This window comes from Zeus faber (assembly GCF_960531495.2).
Source record: "Zeus faber genome assembly, chromosome: 9".
NCBI lineage: Eukaryota > Metazoa > Chordata > Actinopteri > Zeiformes > Zeidae > Zeus > Zeus faber.
The window spans coordinates 14973184-14994447 of record NC_137197.1 but is presented as its reverse complement, the minus strand read 5'-3'; the positions used below and the strand labels follow the sequence as shown (position 1 = coordinate 14994447).

Here is a 21264-nt window from a genome sequence, read left to right as displayed (position 1 = left end):
TGGCCAACCTCTTCCTCCGTATAACTATCCTGTACTTCCTCATTCCGCCGCCTTGTCTTCCTTCCTCTGTCCAGATGACACACTAAGTCCCTTTGTGGCTGCCTCCCTCACCACTTCTGCAATAGTTGCTCAGCCATCCGGCAACGCTTCCCTACCACCCAGCGCCTGTCTTAACTCCTCCCTGAATTCCGCACAACAGTCTTCCTCCTTCAACTTCCACCATTTGATCCTCGGCTCTGCCTTCACTTTCTTTCTCTTTTGATCTCCAAAGTCATCCTACAGATCACCATCTGATGCTGCCTAGCTACGTTGCACCACCTTGCAGTCTCCAATCTCTTTTAGGTTGCACCTCCTGTGTAAGACATAGTCCACCTGTGTGCACCTTCCTTCACTCTTATATGTCACCCTGTGCTTCTCCCTCTTTTTGAAATATGTATCCACCACAGCCATTTCCATCCTTTTTCCCAAAATCCACCCCCATCAGTCCTTCCACATTTCTCTCCTTGACACAATACCTACCCATCAACTCCCCATCCTGCTGACTCCAGACATGCCTTCCCCCTCTTCTTCTCCTCCGCCCGACAGTTGCAAGGTTTCCACGGGCCAACAGTACCAGCGGCAGTCGTTGGTAACCCGGATCTTGACCCATCTGGTATGGAAATCTGATTTATGGTCCGCTTATTTGATTTGGCATAGGTTTCATGCCGGATGCCCTTCTTGACGCAACCCTCCTCATTTGTCCGGACTTGAGACCGGCACTAGGAATGCACTGGCTTGTGCATCTCCCCAGTGGCTGGGTTGCCCGCAGCTATATTTATTATTATCATCATAGACACGATCCTTTCACACATGATCAAATAGACCTCTATAAATCGCACAGAAACAAACGGACAATTCTGCAGGCGTCTCCAGAAATGTCAAAAAGTAATTCTAAAATTCATTGTCTGTGTTTTACAGCTTGATTTGCAGAAGAATCTGCAGATCCTCTTGCCGAGAACATTGATAGTTTTGTTAGTGATTATAGTGAGTATAAAATTCCTCCTTGTATACCACCTTTTCATCTTTTACCTATTCAACCACTTGACGGATTAACTCATCTTCTTCACGCAGCCCCCTGTGAACCCCCTCAGTTAATGTGTAATCCTGCCACTGGGTTGTATACCTATACACAATGTAATATACAGTGAGGTTGATCTTCTTCCCTCTCCTTCAAACAGTGTTCTATCCCATAGATCCTCACCCCTCGCCTCAATTTCCTTTTCTCCCGCCTGTCGTTCTCCCGTTCCAATTCTCTGTGTGTCCGCACCTGGAGTCATGGCGGCTGTCTCTCCTGTTCTCTGGAGGTTTAGGAACTTCCCGCTCGTCCTGTTGACCCCCCTCCTGATCCCGCCGCTGCTCATCCCCGGCCCGGTAAGGATGTTGGAGTTCATCTGACGCTGTGTGAGTTTGATGTTGTCAAGCTACCGCGGCATAAAGAATCACTAAACACCTCACATTTCAAGTTTTCTTTTCTTACGTTGGGATTTCATTAATAGTTTGTGTAACAAAGTGTCCATTGCTGGTACGTCATGCGTGTTTCAGAGATGCTTTTACAACGTTTTGAACATCGTTGGACGCACATCTAAGTGCAATGTTCCTTGCAAACTTTTGTTTCCTGTGATGGCACTCGATATCCTAATAGTATTGACAAGACTTTTTCTGTTATAGGGCATCAGGCAGTATGTCACCTTTAACTGTCCCACTACTCACTATCCTGCTTTAATTTAAAATATAGGAATTGTTATTTTGCTATATAACAATGGCATAATCACAGATAGGTTAAAATTGTATTTCAATTTTTGTTTTTAATTTAAACACCTAGGTTAAAATTGTATTTAAAATTCATTTAGCTTGTCGCTTGAATAAATATTGCAGTGGAAGAAGCTTCAATTCTATCACTACCATCACCAGCAGTTAGTTCAGACATAGTGAAGCAAAGATTTCATAACAGCATTAGTGGCGATGAGAGGAAAACGTGATTCTGGAAGCAGAGAGAGCCACACATTTTTTATTCAGTGAGGTGGGAAGTACGTGTCGGCTCTGCTGGTGAACGGATTTGGATGCTTTTCCACAACAAGAGAAACATCAGGGAGAAAGTTTATAGCTGAGTGGTCTGAGAAAGGGACAGGAAGGTATAATATATATATATATATATGATATTTGCCATAGTCCAGACTACAGATAATGCAGAAGGTCACAATTAAATTGATAAAATTGAGCAATTAAAAACACATCAGATATTATGCTATTTATGCTCTTTTCTATTTGAATCTATACAGTAGATGACAAATGTGAGAGAGACAGAGAAAAGGGGGGGGGGGTCGGTAGATGGGCTGTCAACGACAGGACATCCAAATCAAAAACAAAATGATGTTAGATCAACAAAATGAAAGAAGTAACCTTTGACAATCATAAAGGAATCAAAAAATGATATCCCACAAGAGAATGTAGCGTACTTTACCTTGTACATCTCCCAGGACAATGTCATGTGTAATCTTTAATCACGCTAAATTGAAAAAATGGGGCCAAACGGTCCCATTAATTGAAAGACCTTGATCTTGGCCCTTTTCACCTCCGGCAAATTCTTTATTTCAAATCAGTTTGAATGAGCACTGTGTACTTTGTTCTTGTCCCGTTGTTGAATTTCAATACAACACCGGGAGTGAATTTGCTTCGTCACGTAACATTACGATATTTCTTTGATGATTCCCGTTCTGTTTTCCTACCTCACAGTGATTGGCTTTTGTGTACAAGTCCACCAGGACGTTCAGCACATTGACAGCGTTAATTCTGAATGAAGGATTCAGCTCTAGCCTTTTTGGAGCCCTAGGCGATATCGGTAGGAGTTTCCCCCCCTGGACGCAGTGGCGCACCGTGTGGGCGCAGCGTGATCTTACACCGGCTCCACCGGCTGCGTGGTGAAGCGTCCCAGACGCGTCGTAGAGAGAGGAGTAGGAATATTGGAAACAGCAGCTAGTGAAATATTTTTTAACACACAGTTTGATAATACTCTGATGCGTGGCGGGGTCGACCAGACAGACACAATGAAGGGGACGCCGACGGAACCTCCGTGGAAAGCCGAAGCCGCTTTAATTGCCTGAGGCGAGGCGACAACTACCCTGGGGTTGAGGTGTCCAGTCGGAAAATAACACCATGGGACGGCCGTGTCCCTTTTTATCACGGACTTCTCTTCAGGCACTCTCTCTCGCTTTGACTGGCACCCAGTGCTCTCCTCACCCCCCTCTCTCCTGTCCTTCCACTCTATCCCGGACACCTCCCCCCAGTCAAATGAACTTATGCACATTATAACAACCCACCAATGAACTTGACCCCCCCACCCCCACACACACACACACACATGTGCGCGCACACACACACACACACACACACACACACACACTTCTTTGTATTTAAAACAGGTTTTTTAGCTCCAGTCTCTGGTACAATGTGAGCTTATATAGAACACATTCAAATTGATTGCACTCTTTATAAACACATTTCTACACATTTCAACCCTAGTGGATTAACATCGATTTATTAGAAAGCGTGCACTTACTCAACGCCACGCCCGTACGCTGCACGAACGCGTGCGGTGGACTTTTAGGCCCTGCAGGGTGCACACGCCGCAAAATTCCTGACGGGTGCCTCCACCCTCCCATGCATACTTCACCCAACTCCACCCAACCTGTCCTCCGATGCTGCCACCTCACCTCAATCCAACTCAACCCCATTGACAAAGCATTAGTCGGGGGGTCTGGGGTCCTCCCCCAGGAAAAAAAAAAAATGTTTCAGAGACCTTTTTTCCTTCATTCTGGTATTTCTATGCAAGTATATCACAAAATAACGAGCTGACAAAATACAATTTAAAAACAAATCTAGCTTTCCTTAAGTAAAGATAACTTCTGATTTTTTTTACTTTTTTCTTACCTTGTTTGTTATTGATTTTTAATTTTGCACATACCAATCAATTTTCCATTGTTTTTTTTTGGGGGGGGGGGGTCTCTATTTTCGTATTGTAATGCTGGCGATGTGTGTGCGTATGTGTGCGTATGTGTGTGTATGTGTGTGTGTGCCCGCGTGTATGCGCGGCAACATCACGTGCAGCGGGTGCAGTATGATGGTGTTTGATGGTCGCCTGGAAGGAACTTAATTGACATCGACGTGAGACAAGACCAAATGTCATGTGCATGTGTGTGTGTGTGTGTGTGTCTGTGTGTAAAGTAGTAGTAAAGTGTTCAATACCCTTTTGTTCATAAGAACATTAGCACATTATTTGCATGTAGCAAATTTCAGCCTTTGCCTGAGCTCTGTGTTTTGTCTCTGCATCCCAGAGACAAAACCCCATGCTGCCCGTCATTCTCTTCCCCGTGATGGGGAATTGTTCGATCTTGATCAAGACAGTGTCAATGTTTTGATTATGTCAATGGCATTACCTGGACCTAAAAAGATTGATGGGTGAACTGCTGAACAATAGCTCCACAGTTCAACATTCCTGCCTGTTTTGATCTCATGACGTCCAGCAGCTAGATTTGTACTTTATTGAAATACAGTTTAAGAGTCTTGTTTTGTTTTTCATCAACCAGGTCTGTATCCAGTACCTAAAAGACTCCAACTTGCTGTTCATCGGAAGCCTGCTGCTGGCCATTGCATTGGAACACTGGAACCTACACCAAAGAATCACACTTCGAGTTCTTCCTCTCGTAAGAGCGAGGGCAGCGCTGTAAGATAAGATCCCTTCTTTGTCTGATTTCCACCTTCTCAGAAACACTTAAAGTCCACCCTTTCGCCTTCTTGGTTCATCTTCTCCTCTCCCGTTCCTCCAGTCTGATGATGGCACCGCAGCCTTCCTGTCCATGTGGATCAGCAACACCGCCTCCACAGCCATGATGCCGCCCGTCGCCCACGCTGTGCTGCAGCAGCTGAGCGACACCGAGGGGAAAGCCGAGGAGTGGGACGTCCAGCGGGTCCCTGAGAAAGCTGGCCTGGAGAACCCAGCCTCTGCATCCCGTGCAGACCACCAAGACGTCCTGGCACATCTGAGGACGGTAGGCCGTCTAGTTTAGTCTTATATTATATGTAAAGGACGAGGGCCAGTAACCAGACTCTTTAAAGGGCAGGGGATTCAAACAAAACAGGCATTTTATAAGGTTGTGTTGCTTGCCTGTGATAAGTAGGGCACTGAGTTTCATATGGAAAGGGAATGTGTCCTGTTTTTATTATTTCGTTAACACGTTTTATTCCTCATAATATTCTGTAACATAATAAAATAATATGCATGGACACAAGGGGCAGATATTACACACTAACACAAAATGGCGTTGGTTAGGACACTCAAGACCTGATGACTCAATGCTAAAATCGAAAATGTTCCAAAATAACTCGGCACAAATTTTTGTTCTACCAGCCTCAGTACGAAGAAGCTATGAGCTCTCCTTTTTGTTGTGCAGCCTCCTCTATCGCAGGTAGAGACACAGACTACGGATTTTGACTGCCATGCGACACAACGCAGTCAGCTGACTCCGTCTAACTGTCCCATCTCCTCCCAGGCCTCGACCCATCAGGCATCGAGGACTAAGCTGTCGTTAGGCCCGATGGTCAGATCTGCAACGGCTCTTGCCCTACCAACCCTGAGATGAATTATTTCCGACACTTCTGTCACTTACGTTGAGCATAGCTTTGTCTTACTGGACCCAAGGTCGATTCCATTTCTCCAAAACAGCGAAGCAGCGTGTTTTGTAAACAGAGCGCTGCTGCAATGATTTAGCACTCCGGGTTTAAAATAACACGAGGCAGACTCTACGGCTATATCCATATCACCATTTACTCATTGAAACGCAGAAAAGTTGCTAGTGTCAACTATGATATTGAGCCAAAAACCTCAAAGATTGATGACCACGAAGCAGTTTTTCTAACTATCGTAGATGGATCATACTACATAGTTTAAAGTGCGTATCCATAAGACTGTCTGTGTTGGGTGGATTTACACTACATCTCCCAGAATCTTGTGAATGTTCATCCACCTGGACAGTCTACTGACGACAACCAGCTACGCCCTTCTTGGACATGCTCAGTCAGTGCATTATTGCTGGCGGACGAAAAAGGCGGACCCCGCCACCGCCACTGGAAACAGCGTAAAAGGGGGCACATGCATCATACAAACGCATTGAATGGATGTTTCTTAGAAGGAGCAAATAAGTAAATGATCAAATAGGACTTTTATTTAAAAAAAAGTAATCTTATGGATTTCCACTTTAAATGGAATGGTTTATATTGTTACAAATGTCTGTTTGATGCAGCTTTTCTGTTGCAATTTATTTTGTATGACAGTGCCATCAGGGCACCCTGAAGTGTATTGTCGGTGTTGTGTGTAGACATCGCTTTGAGGGTGACTCGTATTTCTTTCCGTGCATAAAAATACATCTGGACTCTCTCTCTGGTTGGGAGAAAGTCTTGCCCCTCTGCAGAACATCCCTCCGTTCCCCGTCTCCATCCTGCCCTGTCGTGCTGGGGGCCATGTTCACTGGATGTTCCCAGCAACACTGCCACCACAACGCTCTTCCTGCCAATACTGGCCTCCATGTTGAGACAATGAACACACACACATACACATACATATGACATTTTGTCAGCATTTGGTCTTGTCTAACATTGGTGTCAATCTTGTTCCTTCCCTGTGGCCACTCCACCCAATGCATCGCATTCTCCCATGGCAACCTCAAAGTCATGGAAACCTGGTGGATTGAAAGAATCCTCCAGTTTACACACACATAAGCTACTTCTAGCTCTTATTTTAGAGAGGCTGCTTATAGTGGTATGGATGTTCATTTTAGCTATTTCAGTGTCACCAGGGCATTCTATACTGACGTGCAGATAATGATTAAAGTCCATACAGCTCATTCACGGCCCTCACATGAAACCTAAGCCATAACTTCTCTACTGATTTCAGGCCAAAGCAGGATTCGTTCTTAACATTTTGGGGGTCATAACCAACATCGCCCTGAGCTCTTGGAGAATGGTCATGTTCCAGCTGGACACCAACGTCACCACCACCCCCTGAGTACCAAGAATGGACAACGGAACACTTGGCTGGGAGCTATTTTGCTGCAATTTCAAATGTAGAGGTCCTTCCTTCTCCATGCTCAAACACATTCTATTTATTTTTGCATTTTTTTAAATAAATTATTTACTATTTATAAACTACCTGTGTTCCGTACTATGAACCCTGTAGTATGGATATCAGTGATTCTTCAACTGGTTGAATAACAACAAAAATAATGAATGAGAGGGGATGGCAATTTGAATTGGACTGCACTGGAAAACTTACAAACTGTTTTTTACTATTTGCTGTTGTTCTAAATTATTTTTCTACTATTTTCAATCAATATCCTCATACAATCAATAATCATTTTCCAAACACAAAGTAGCGTCTATTTGTTATTCATATAACAATTAGTACTATTATACAATACTATCATTTTACATTTATATTTAGTAACCAGAAAATCAAAGGTTCGCAAATAAACAGCATACACAAATGTTTTTTTCTTTTTGAATTAAAACAGACATCTGGGTGTGAAGTCTATACTGTGAGTATATTGAGCCAAAATACTTAAGAATATAATGAAGAAAAAACACTATGTGCTTCAAACTACATGAGTTTCTGGATAATATGGACATAAGCGTAACTAGTGTTTCCACTCCCATCGAGAACAAAATAAATGGATAAAATAAAACACATCTGGTTGGGAAGGAGTTCATAGGTTATCAGTACTCATTTGATTTTGGGGAGCGTTGACGTTTAAATCCCATTCCCTCCTGTGGGATTAGGACCGCTGGCTCCCTGATTGATTTAAAACAGAACCAAGTGGACAGAAGGTAAATCCTTTTAAAATGGCAGATTGGGTGAAATGCAAGATGATTACAGGCAAAGGAAAATAGGGAAGTAGTTTATAACAAACCCACTGAAATCCGCTTTTCGAGCTGCTTGGCTCAGAGCCGTCCAACTTTTGAATGGGCGGGAACAGATTTTTGAAAAGGGTGAAACTACTTCACCCGCACAGTGACCAGTCGACTACGGAGCGAATAAAGTGACGCAAAGTAGCGATGAAACCGAACCGTTCTAGTCCCAATTTGTTTGGGAAGTATACTAACATGTCTTCAATGAGTCGCCGTGCATTGTTCAGTTCAGTGTTCACGCCCTGGAACAACTGAAGGTGTGATGGCGCTTCTCTTTTTCAATGGTAGGTCAACATTTCTGCAATTAACTTTCCTTAATTAGAATTTCAAATTTTGGATTTGAATTTATACTTTGCTACAGTATGTATTTTTTGTTTGTTAAATTAGAAAGCATATACTGTGTGTATATATAAAGGTTTTAATTAAGGTTATTACTATTATGAAACATGTTGTTTGTTTGCAGTGTACTTGATGATGTGTCATTTTGAAGCTTTATACTGGCATGTGGGTGAGCTGTCGATTATGTGTTTCACAACCTGCTAAATTCTTGCAGCTCTACCGTGTGCCTTAACTTGCCACTTGGCCAAACAGAATAAATTTGACTTCACTTGGAACCAGGAATTTCAAAGACAAGGTGAGTTAAAATACGACATATAAAATGCATTAAATAGTGTCCTGTGGCGAGACAGGTGCAGTTTGATATTATGGAATAATCCTGAGATTTATATAAGCGCTCCCTGAGCCAAAAAAGGGAATACATTTGTGATAAATGGAAGTGCCCGAGGGACTGTGAGTGTTCTCATAAGGCTATCGTAAATCGTATGAATGAATTTATTTAATCTTTGCCTGCTTCACGATTCCTCGAAGCAAACTAAAAATGCCTTTATTCATCACAAAATGAAAAAGTCCTTAACTGATAATACAGAGAAATTGTCTTGAATGCAATGGATTTACATGGATTTACATGGATTAAAGCTATGTTTCTCGTAAAGTAAAACAGGCAGACGTGTCGATAATTTCCAGTACCACTGGACTTCCTTTTATAACTTCTGTAAAAGATTCAATATCTTTTTGAAACACAAGGTGGTTTTGTTTCTGCTGGCTTTCCCCTAATGAGTGTTCATATCAACCAGCTAAACACTGAGAGCAGGACGGAGGGTCTCTAGAATTCACAAAATCAAAAAATCGAACAAACTGATTCGCTACACAGCATAATGAAATGGGGCAAGTAGACGATGAACGATCAATGGATGATGTTTTTAAAAGTCGATTAGCCAGGCTTTCAACCCTGCAGATCCCGGCCTGCAGAGACAGGTGCACCAGGCATTAAGGGGTTGAGGTAAAAGGTGATCTTTCTGTCCTTTTGAGAACAACCCGGTCACACGCTTTTCCGTGCTCATAGTCACCAAAAGGAATCTATTGAACCGTGTCACAGAGCGTGATTGTCTTTTTCCTGCTGTATTAAAATTTCATTCTGCAAAGCACAAAAATTAAAGCAGGATACTGGTTTTGCCTTTGCTCTGAATGTTCTATTGAATTCAGTGTTGGGCAAGAATAGTGATATAGGGTCATACCCTCAGTATGAACTTCATTCATAGATACAATTCAACTGGATATAAATGTCAGCTTTTGCGCGCCTGGTTATCTGCATCTTGATGTAACTGCCTCATGGGTAAAGTAATTATATTATGATAAACATACGAATGAAACAAATTTATGGGTGAGAAACGATATGCATGTGTTACCATAGTGTTAATTTGGTTGGGGAATATACCTGTGTTGTTGGAATTTAAATTATATGAATTATATGTTATATAATTAATAAGTTTCATATATATATATAATATGTAAGTTATTCAGTATACAGTTCTTATATATACTGTATGTATATATATATAATATGCCCCCTATTAACACTACCACCCCTCTAAAAAAGAACCTCGACAAAGTAAAAAAAATTCAACCCCACCATGGCAGTGCATGCCAAGTATGGATTCCAAGACCATTCACATTTTAAAATCGGATTTTCTTTTTACATTTTCTCACCTCAGGTTTCATCTACAAGGTAAATAATGCACACACGCACGCACGCACGCACGCACACACACACACACACACACACACACACACACACACACACACACACAGGCCTGTGCAAGTCGACAAAAATAGTCCTTCTCTGCCACTTTGTATACTGCATGTTCTGGCTGAATTCTCCGTGTAAACTTGAACGTGTTGCAAATTGAACTTGCACCGAAATGATGATTGGAATTAAAGCGTTGACATGTAACTTGACATGTTTATAAAGTAAGGTCCAAATAAACTCATGACAACTCTCTGATAATATTTTTTAGTGCAATATGCAAAACTTGGAATTAGACATTTGCTGTACATTGGTCAACACACACCTAATGCTGATCTTATATTATAATTATATTGTGATCTTACTCAACGGACGGACACACACACACACACACACACACAGACACACACACACACACACACACACACACACCCACACACACATACACACATACACACATACACACACACACACACACACACACACACACACACACACACACACACACACACACACGCATACAAACATTTATATATATATAAATTTGCTCCCTTAAGTCCTTCAACTCTTTAACCCAGTAAACAATGGGAGTTTGTTTCCACTGAGTTGCCCCCTGAAATGGAGTCAGTTCCCAGGTTACATCACCAGTAGTAAACTCTCTCTCTCTCTCTCTCTTTTTGCAGAGGGGGCCTCGGGCAGTAACTTTGTTCGGCTGAAACACTGCACTGTAATACAATAATTTATTCGACCTGTAACTCATACCATCCACATTTATCTGCTATTGTGCCTCACCCTTTCACAGAGGGAAAAGCTCTCGCTAAAGGGTGGTGGTGAAGGTGTTACTGGTGGTGCTGCTGCCTTTTCCTGGTTCACTGTGAGGATAGGATAGGAATCTACCTGCATTAACATACCTCTCTTTCTCATTTCGATCTCCCCCCCACACTCTTTTTTTTTTTTTTGCTTATTCTCGCACTCTTTCATTTTTATTTCTTTGTTGGGGCGGGGGTGGGGTGGGGTGGGGTGAATCCTTTCGTAGTCTTCATCTGCCACTATTAAAGTTTCAGGGAGGAACTCACCTGTTCATATCCAGTCTCTCTCTCTCTCTCTCTCTCTCTCTCTCTCTCTCTCTCTCTCAGATCGATCTGCAGAGGAATACAGAGAGTTTCTGCTCTGAAGTGACACTTTTTTTCTGCTGCGATACCAGCAGAACTCTGATTTTACACCTAACCTAGGACCTGACAGCTTGGCATTGGGTAGGTCTGATAACAACACTATAACTGCTTTGTATTGCATGCCCAGTTGTATAGATTTTATGGATTGTTTTGATTGCAACAGAAGCGTAATGTAATGCAATGTACTAACTGGAAGGTGAGGAAGGTAACGGGCCTTTTGTCGTAGGGTCACACATGGTCAGTCTTTATGTCTATTTTTATATTTATTCATTTACAGCAAGGCTCCAAACTTCCTTTTTTCTCCGTCGTGGCCATTGTGTGTAAATGAGCAATAAGTGTGAGAAACCGGATAACAACCAACATGACCTTTTGCCACGGGCGTGCTCAGAAGCCAGCGCAAAGTGGCCGCTGTGTGCCAGTGGATGTAATCAGAGGTGTATCAGATGTATCATTCAGGCAAGTAACCATTCAGTTGAGCGAAAAGAAAAAGAGCGACGGACGGAGGGAGAGAGGGAGGGTGGGAGGGAGGGAGGGAGAGCGGGCTCCCAGCCGCCAGTGATTCCAGCATTAGGGCTCCCAAAACCTGTTGTGGCAGGTTTTTTACTTCTGTATATTGTAGTGCTGGCCTGGACAAGAGCCAGACACACACACACACACACACACACACACACACACACACGCACACACGCATGCACGCACACACACACACACACAGGAGCATGACAATAAAATCCGAAACCAGCCATCAGCCACTTCCACACATACACACACATACACACACACACACACACAGAAAGTCAATAAAATCGCGCATTGCTCCGTCACTTTGAAGGGTTGTTGACGAGCAAAGCGTAGTACCTTCGGGTGAATGGAATGAAGAAAAAAATATTGGAGTGACGCGACAATAAGAGAGAGGAGAATGCCCATTATCAGCTTTATTGACAACCAAAGGGTGAGTTAAGCTCTTTTTTGGGAATTGCATTATCACTGCAGCAGTTTAGCCAATACCGTCTTGTGGATAGGCGTTTATTCAGGCAGGTTTTCTTTTCTTGATCAATTCTTATTCTGCAATTTGACCGTACTTGGCCTCTGGGCGGGGAAACAATTCATTGAAGGAATTGTTTCAGGTGCATGGAGCTCATCGCCAGGCTTGTACTTGTCGTCAGAAGCACCTGATCCCCCAAACCGCCTTCGCACAGTTGCAGCACTGAGCCACAGCAGGGAAAAGCAACTGCAATCAAGGTAATTTCACACAAGACAAATTGACATGTCGGTTCTTGCTCTTCCCAGAAAATCACATCAAAGATGATTAGATAACTTAATTCCCTTGTATAAAGCTTAGTTTGCGGTTAGGAAGCGGCATTGTTCTCATGTGGAGCCCGGAGTGAAGAAAGCATGTGGGATCTTCCAACTCGTCCCTTGAACAAACACTGTGAGACTCACAAACTGGCTGCAGCACAAGAAGCTCTCTCTGAATAATAGTCATGTAAATTAAAAAAAATAAATCAATTAATTAATTAAATATATATATATATATATATATATATATACACACTCTATGTATGCAAGAGCTCTGTCATTGAATTTGAGCGGCAGGGCTTTTCTTTGGAAGTGCAAACTGTCATGGAGCTGGATTGAGATCAAATGTTTCCTTTTACATACTTACAGTCCTCCACATCGTTCCTGTCTGTGGAGCCGGTCATCGTAGGTCCAGAGGTTTGCATCAGTTTGTCAACTATTGGGACAAAGCCCGACATCGAAGTTTGCATCTAAACAGTCCAAAAAAACACCTGTTGCCATGTTGTGGCTTATTTTGACAAAGCGGTTCAAATGAATTATAATTTGCATATTAGGACTGCAACACATTGTTGAATGAGATCCAGGGAGATCTGATGTCACTGACATATGTTTCCATCACACACTCAGAGATCAGAAGATTGACTTCAACAGTGCTGAAATCAAGGCAAGGCAGCCCCCACTGCGTGTGACCTCGCGTGTGTTTTTATTTTATTTTTATCGTTATTATATTCTCGTCATTGTGTTCATCGCGTTCCGTTCGAGTCGGGGGACGTACTAAAACACCTTCCCACACGTTGTACGTTGTGTTTTACGCTGTTGTGATCCGTGGCGTTTGATTGATGATATCCCAGCAGGCATCACACACAAAGGAGCTACGTTCATTTTTGTATTTCCCAGTGTTTTATGCAAAAAAAAAAGTTTTCTTTCCTTCCTCACTCCAACCAACCTCCACCAACCAAAAGTTCTTACTTTCGGTTAGTTTTACGTTTGTTTCATAAGATTTTAAATTAGTTTATTTTTCCTTTCCTGAATTTACTCCGGGGGGTTAATAGTAATAATAGATATAATAATAGAGACATATATAGATATATCTAGAGATATATTACATGTCTTAAGTTCATTTTCCTTAAGTTCAAGCTATCTGTTCATCTTAATTGAGTGCATATATATTACTTCATATATAACATATATTTTACTACATTTGTGATATAATTACTACACTACATATATAATACATGTCATATTTATTACTTCAGTAAGTACGAATCATGGAGTTCAGAATGTCATGGCTGAGTCAATGCCCTAGGCTTTTCGACAACTTATTTTCTTTTAATTAGAATGTTTACTGCTTATATTGATTTGTGGATGGATTGTGGGGGGGGGGTCCTTATTTAAAATAAGCTACAAAGTCTTCAGGTCTTCGTGCTCAGTAGTTCCTCGAAGTTCACAGTCCTCCTTAGTGGAGACGTTGTGGCTCGTGGATGTGTGAGAGGATTTGTCGCCAAAATGGTGAAAGGACTATCGCTCACCTTGACACCGAACCACGGAGGATACTTCTCTCTCTCTCTCTCTCTCTCACACACACACACAAACACGCGCGCACACACACACGCGCACACGCACACACGCGCACACACACACACACACACACACACACACACACACACACACACACACACACACACACACACACGGATACCTGATGGGCGCCTGAGTCCTTTTCAGCTTCTCTCAGCGTTATTTGGCTTTTGGTGACCTAATGGCCACGGTTTGTTGGCAGTTTTTAATGAGCTTGCTGTGTGGGGATGAGGGTGAGGTTTCCTTTACTGGAACCTTGACACGTGTCCCCCACCTTCGCTGGATCGGATGACGGCTCTGTAAAGTGAGGAAGATGGGGCCCCTGGTCCGTGAAAGGTGTCAAAGCAGCGTTGGCGTTTCAACACATCGTTCACCGAGAACTTATCAACCAGTTCCCCTCGGGCGAAGACATGAAATAAAATGACGAGTCAGCAGAAACGAACCATTAGTAGCGACACAAGCGCCAGGTCCGACACGTTATAACGCCTTCCTGCCTTTTTCCTAAATTAAGAAAATATGTCAGGTCGTATAATAACCAAAAAGTGAACTAAATTTTACCAAGCACTAACATTTTATGGGAGCAGCGCGTCCCAATTTAGTGATTTACTATGAACCCCCATTACAATGACAGCAATCACATTGTCGTCCGCTGTGCAACGGGGCAACGACTCTGATAAGGTTTGGGTTCAAAGACAGGAAAAGAAAGATTTACCTTTAATCATAGCCTTTCTTGTTGATCTAATATATCCTGGTTTTTCTTTTTGTCTCAATGGGGGCTGTGGTGGCTGAACAACATGGCCACGATTGCCTCATTGCGTTGTCCCTTAAGCTTCAGGATCCAGGATTTCTTGAGTCACATTTTAAGGCGGCCTACAGTATGCACTTCATAATGTCAGTAGTCTGAATCAAGAGTGCCTCAAAGCCTTAAGTGCAAAGCAGTAACACACATTTCAGTGTTTAATATTATTGTGCAAAGTGTTTATGATCGCAAAAAGTTGATTTGATGTACCCAATGCCGCTGTGGAAACTAAATCAGTGTCAATATTTCACAGTTTCCAGGTTTATAATGACATCACTTCTTCTCCTAGGATTCATAGTCTCAACCAACAACGCTAAAGGCCCAAGACAGAAGCTTTCCGTCCTCGTGGGATTCTCTGCCGTCAGATGGAGGAGTCACAGGTATTACAGTCCCTTTCGAGCGATGATTGATGATTGAGGACGTTGTTTCAAATGTCCATCGGTCTCAAACCAAACCTCGCATGCTCAAATATTTTCCCGCAGAACAACCGCACTGCTCCCAGCAGCGGATGCAAACGTCATGTTATACATACAGTACAGTATGTTGGAATTCATCCGTTCAAAGGTTAGAAGTAGACATACCAGATATATCAGGTAGAGTGACACTGATCCTTGGTTTGATCCCAATTCGGAGAAAAACGAACGTTTTTTTTTTTCCACAGAAAGTGTTCATATTTATGTACTGGACTAAAGATAGTTAGGGTTAGGTATAACGTGAGAAAGTTAGAAATGTATTATTTTGATGAGAAGGACTTATTGATAACTAATAAGACTCACATGTATAGAGAACAGGTCCCCGTCTACAATAACATGGTTATCAAACTGCAAGGACATTAGCTGGAAATAGACCGTTCTGAAGAATACTGCATTACCCCCGAAAAATGAAAGTGATACTGTTCCATCACTAATTTCCCCTGTACTATTGTTCAAAGCTATTCATTTTTTTAAGGACATCAAAAAGCCTTGACTGCTGCCTTTTAGTCTCCATGCGTTTGCATTTCTCATCTACAGCATTTCTGCAGCACCAGAGTATCAGCTTCTGCTTTGACATAGATGGAATGTGTGTGGTTTAGGATTGCACCGAGAGGACCTCTGCAGGTCGAATTCCCACAGCCAACCGAGACTATGGAAACATGTTTTACCCTGTTTTTACATCGCAGTGGATCTTATCAAGGCAAATGAATTACTCCCTCATGGGATATGTTACAATATATGCTCGGTTATCAGGAGCCAAGCACGCAATCGCGTTTTTGGTCGAGTTAGAATCAATGTTAATTTTCCTATTGTCATTGAACATAATCACCATCATCAAGTTTATAGCAACTTCTTACTACATTGTGAGTGTTTGTGTGTGTGTGTGTTTCGAATAAACAGCGTGGTGTTTTTGACAGTCATGAAACCATTTGTTAACTCTGTTTGATATTGATTTTTTATTGATAAAAAAAAAAATCCCATTTGCGATTCCCTTCAGAAAGTGAAAACTCTTTTCATGAGCTGGAATAGGATTTCCCCCAAACGCACCGTAGCACCACCTATGCATTTCGGTTCACGGGCCTCATATTTCTCGTCGGGTTAGGTCTCCCCGTGTCACTTTCTAATCCCTGTTACGGGTCCATCGCACCACGTCACAGGGCAAGGAGAGGGTCGGAATCCACTCCAGCCATCAGGGCCGCGACTCCTTCAGGGCAAGGGTTCCCGCCCCGGAACGGATGCAAGCGGCGAGCAGAAGTGAGCGCTTCCACCCGTACCGCCGCCAGTTCAGTGACGCAGCTGCGGCGTCCCTGGGTGCGTCCCCCCGCCCTCTCCCACCCTCCTACAGCGGCTTCCACGGCGGGGAAACCCGGGAGGTCACACACGGTGCGGCGAAGGTATCCTGGAACCAATACGACGATGGCTTTCTGGATTCCAAACTGACGGTAAACAACTCCCGGATGGGCCTTTTTGGTTGAAGTGACTTGGCTGCGTATTGTCAAAAACAATAAAGAAAATTTCTGGCTTTGCGCAAGAGACCCTTTTACATTCCTACATTTCTACTGAATTTGCACAGATTATACCAAACAAAAGGAGGTGTGTGATCACCCGCTCTTTTGGCACAGGGCTCCCAGTGTGCATATCCAGAACTACCAGCTCCACCAGTGGAGCCTCCTTGTTGTCTGTCTCAGAGCCCCGCCCACTTCAGACCACTGGGCCCTGTGTCGCAGGTGAGGAGTGTGGAGTGGTGAACACACAGTGAGAGTGGCTAGAGTCGCTAAAAGCCTGGTGTGGATGCGGTGATTGTCATTGGCTGAGGTGTCAGACGTTGGGCGGTACTAAATAAATATATGAGATTGTATTACCATGCATTCAAGTGTACACAAGTCGGGGAATGTGGTTGCGTTTCTGTAACAATAGGGATGCGGATGTTCCTTTAAGCAAATTATACTGTAGACACACACACACACACACACACACACACACACACACACACACACACACACACACACACACACACACATGTGTGCACATGCACGCACGATACATTTTAACTGTGTTTGTGTGTTCTTCTCTGTAGTTCTCCTCCAAAATGCACTCCATGAAGGGCACCCCCAGCGGCTCTCAGTACACCGTGGTCTCGTCTCTCAAGGAGGTCACGTCACAGTCGCTCTTTCCCAAACCCATTTACTCGTACAGGTACAAACCAAATCTGTCCGTCGATCTCTAAACCCACAGCGGCGTCACATGCGGACGAGCTGATATTTGTCTACGCCAGGGGTTCCCGAACCTTTTCTTCCTCAGAGAGCACCTAAATCAACCCCGACTCAATCTGAGACGTTCCTATTAAAAAGACAAAATACTGATGACATGCATCTATCATGGCAAATGAACAGAACGGCAGCTACTGATCACACAGCGTCAAAGTCAAAATGTTGTGTCTTTGTCTTCCCGTTTCTCAGCATCCTCATCTTCATGGCTTTGAAGAACAGCCAAACGGGGAGCCTTCCTGTCAGTGAGATCTACAGCTTCATGATGGAGCAATTCCCCTATTTCAAGGTATCCGTCATCCGTTCATTCCCAAAACCTTTTATTCAGCGAAAGATAGAGAGAGAGAGAGAGAGAAAGAAAGAACGTTTTTCAGACGAACCTCGACCATCACAGCTGGGTCCACTGCAGCAGCTCCGCTCAGATGAAGAAATGGCTTTGTCCCCCCGTGTGGCTTTGTGGGAACGTGTGACACTCGTCACCAACTAAATCACATCATCCGTGAATCCTCCTTTATAGTGATTTAAAAAATGTTTGAATTGAAACCGTGCCGCTTTTTCACCAGCCCACTCTCTGGAAAAACGCTGGGGGCGTACAACAAACATGGAATAGTGCAGGTGAGAGGTGAACCGCAGCCTTGGGGACTCCGTGATGTGACACAGTGCAGAGGGCTCCGACATTTTGCCAAATCACCGTTAAATCAGCTCTAGACTTTTTCTACCCATCGGAGAGGGCATGGGGTCAGAGGTCGCGTCGCGATTCGACCCCTTTTGAGACGTCTCGTTGGGGTTCGGCACGAGTTTGCCTTCGAAGCCGAGGCGATGCCGGCCGACGACGCGTTTCCTTTCGAGGCAGCTGCAAGTGCAAACCTCAGTTTGAACCTTCAGCTAAGTCCCAAAATACAGATCTCCACGGATCCAAGGCATCTACAAATCAAATTGTTGACTCGTCTTTGGATCGGGCTCAAAGGCACGTTGGAGTCCAGGTTGGGGGAAGGTATCGTACACTGGCTGCTTTCCAGACAGCTGCCTGCACACTGACACATGTAGGCTGCAGGGTCCCAAACCATTTAGACTGAAGCAGCAGATTCCCTGCAGTTCGGCGCAGGGTGGGCGTGCATCCACGTAATGCAGCTACAACATTAACGTCCTTTTCTTGTAAATACATGTAAAGGTTGTTTATTTTAACGGTTTAATTTGAATTTATTTTGCTTTACTGATGATATTTGAGCATTTGACACTTCCTACTTCTAGCTGTGCCTTTCTGCATAATGCAGTCATAATAAAGTGGATATTAACGTCTTCCTCCTCCTGTGTGATATACTTAATGTGGTATTTTCAGAGAAGTCTCAAGGTTTTTTAGGTTCAGCCACACCTTGCCTCTGGAACTCTCTTCCTGAATACCTGAAGGATTTTAAAAATTATCACGCCCGCCTCCCGTGTCCTCGTGTCGAAGGCTATGGCGCAACAAATCTCTGTTTAACTGAATCAACTCATTTTACTGAATTATTTGTAATAATTACTACAAAATATTATTCGTAATAATTAGTACAATTACAATAGTACTTCATTGTTTTTCCAGAGTTCACACAATATGACATCAATTTGATTAAAATCATATTTTTTCATCAGGGTTGATTTACATTTTTTTCGTGGTTTGCATTAAAACCTGCCAGTGGACTACATTACAAGTCCCAGAATTATTATTTTTTTCAACATCCAGGTCAATTTATTTATTTTCGGAAGAATGGCTTGTTCTGAATTGATTGATTTGTTGATCTTTATATTCAAATTGGGAACGGAGGACCTCGCCACCAACAATGCAAATGGCTTAAAGAGGAGCATGTACATCATGCAAATACACTGTTTCTTAAAAGGTGCCAGCGAAGAAAACAGACGTCATTTTTAAAGGAAATAATCTTTCTGAATGCCACTTTAAAAAAATGTTGCGGTAACAGTACAAGGCCTACTACTGATGTGCTACTTGTGTAATATTTAATGGTATGACTTTAAAAAAAAATCATCCTTGTTGACCAGTTCGTCATAAAGTGAGATATTCTGAAGATATGTGGTATCTGTGAGTTTTCCCTTAGATTCTTTATTGCAAACCCTCTCTTGTCCTGCAGACAGCTCCGGATGGGTGGAAGAACTCTGTGCGTCACAATCTCTCCCTGAACAAGTGTTTTGAGAAGGTAGAAAACAAGATGGGGAACTCGTCGCGGAAGGGCTGCCTGTGGGCTCTGAACCCGGCCAAGGTGGATAAGATGCAGGAGGAGCTGAACAAGTGGCGTCGCAAAGACTCCGTCAGCGTTCGCAAGAGCATGGTGCGGCCGGGTAGGAAAGGGCGGTCGTTTTTAATGACGCTTATGATGGTCTGCATCACAAAACACCAACATCGGGTGTTCATTATCCGTTGAATTTAATACAAATCTTTCTGGTGACGCCTACAGAGGACCTGGAACGTCTCCTGGGGGAGAAACCGGAAAAAATCCCTCCTTCACCAGCCTTCCCCAACCAGGCATCCTTACCCAAACGCTCCTCCGCCTACGACTCCATCACGTTGTCCCTCCCCCACTCCAGGCTCCAGGACTCCTGCCTCGCCAGTCGACACCCCCACTACCCCCACGTCTCCACGCCGTCCCAGCAGCGCCCCGGCTATCTCTCCCCCACCGCCCCTCACCCCCCTAATTTATTCCCCCTGTACTCGCCCTGTGGACAGCAGCCTCCCTCTGGCCTCCCGTCTCACATGCGGGGCATGGACTCACCTATCGCCGGGAAGACCCCGCCCGCCTACTGCGCCTCCCTGTGTCCGGAGTACGGCTTCAGCCCCGGGAGCATGCAGGAAGTCATTTTAAAGGGCGACGCCAGCTACGACGTGGACTCAATCAACCCCAGTCTGACGGATCTGCAGCTCCAAGGTGGGACTCCACTTATCCGTGGGTCGATTCCAAGCAGAGCCCGTCGTTAAATTATCATTATCATTCCATTCTGCGTCATTCCAAAGGTGACTTTGAAGGCAGAGTTCACTTAAAGTTTATAAATATAAATACAAATATAAAAAATATAAATACAAAAACAATTTCTCAGGATTAATGTTAATGTTTTATGATTAATGCTTAAATGTTAGTATTTGAGAATAACCCATTAAATGCACTTATTTCTATTCAATTAATTACACGGAGTAAAGTAACGACGAGGCTGTAAGAGCGCCCTCAAGGTCTTTATTCGGTCATTGTGTCATTGTTGAATTCTATTCTTTCAGGGAACTTGTGGGAGGAGTTGAGAGAGGACAGCATGGCGCCGGACTCCTTATCACACATCACCACCTTCCCACTGTCCATCACCCAAATCCAAATCCAAACCCAAGGCCGGCCAGACTTGGCCTCCGTCATCGGTCTGGGAAAGGGAGAAGAAGAAGTAGAAGAAGTGGAGGATATGATGGGGTGTGGCTTTAGCTCGGAGCAGCACATCAATGGACGGTACCCGATGGTGTATTCGGGGGTGGAGAGCTTGGCGGGTTACCTGACGTCCTGCACCACGTCTGTCTCCCTGCTTTAGGGAGCGGAACGCACTATTCCAACAGCAAGGGTGGTGTGTGTTT

At 43.6% G+C, this 21264-nt stretch overlaps 1 protein-coding gene across 1 annotated transcript; it reads left to right on the top strand.

Moving 5' to 3' along the window:
* Positions 1-1314: 1314 nt before the first annotated feature.
* foxn1 (forkhead box N1) lies at positions 1315-21221 on the top strand (the record flags this gene model as incomplete). The annotated part of the gene is made up of 12 exons (XM_080006621.1): positions 1315-1410; positions 4371-4406; positions 4623-4739; positions 4863-5084; positions 5502-5633; positions 16557-16841; positions 17022-17126; positions 17477-17595; positions 17859-17955; positions 19790-19997; positions 20114-20581; positions 20926-21221. 12 exons carry the CDS (start codon positions 1315-1317, stop codon positions 21219-21221), a joined length of 2181 nt encoding a protein of 726 aa, XP_079862747.1.
* Between the last annotated feature and the right edge of the window lie 43 nt (positions 21222-21264).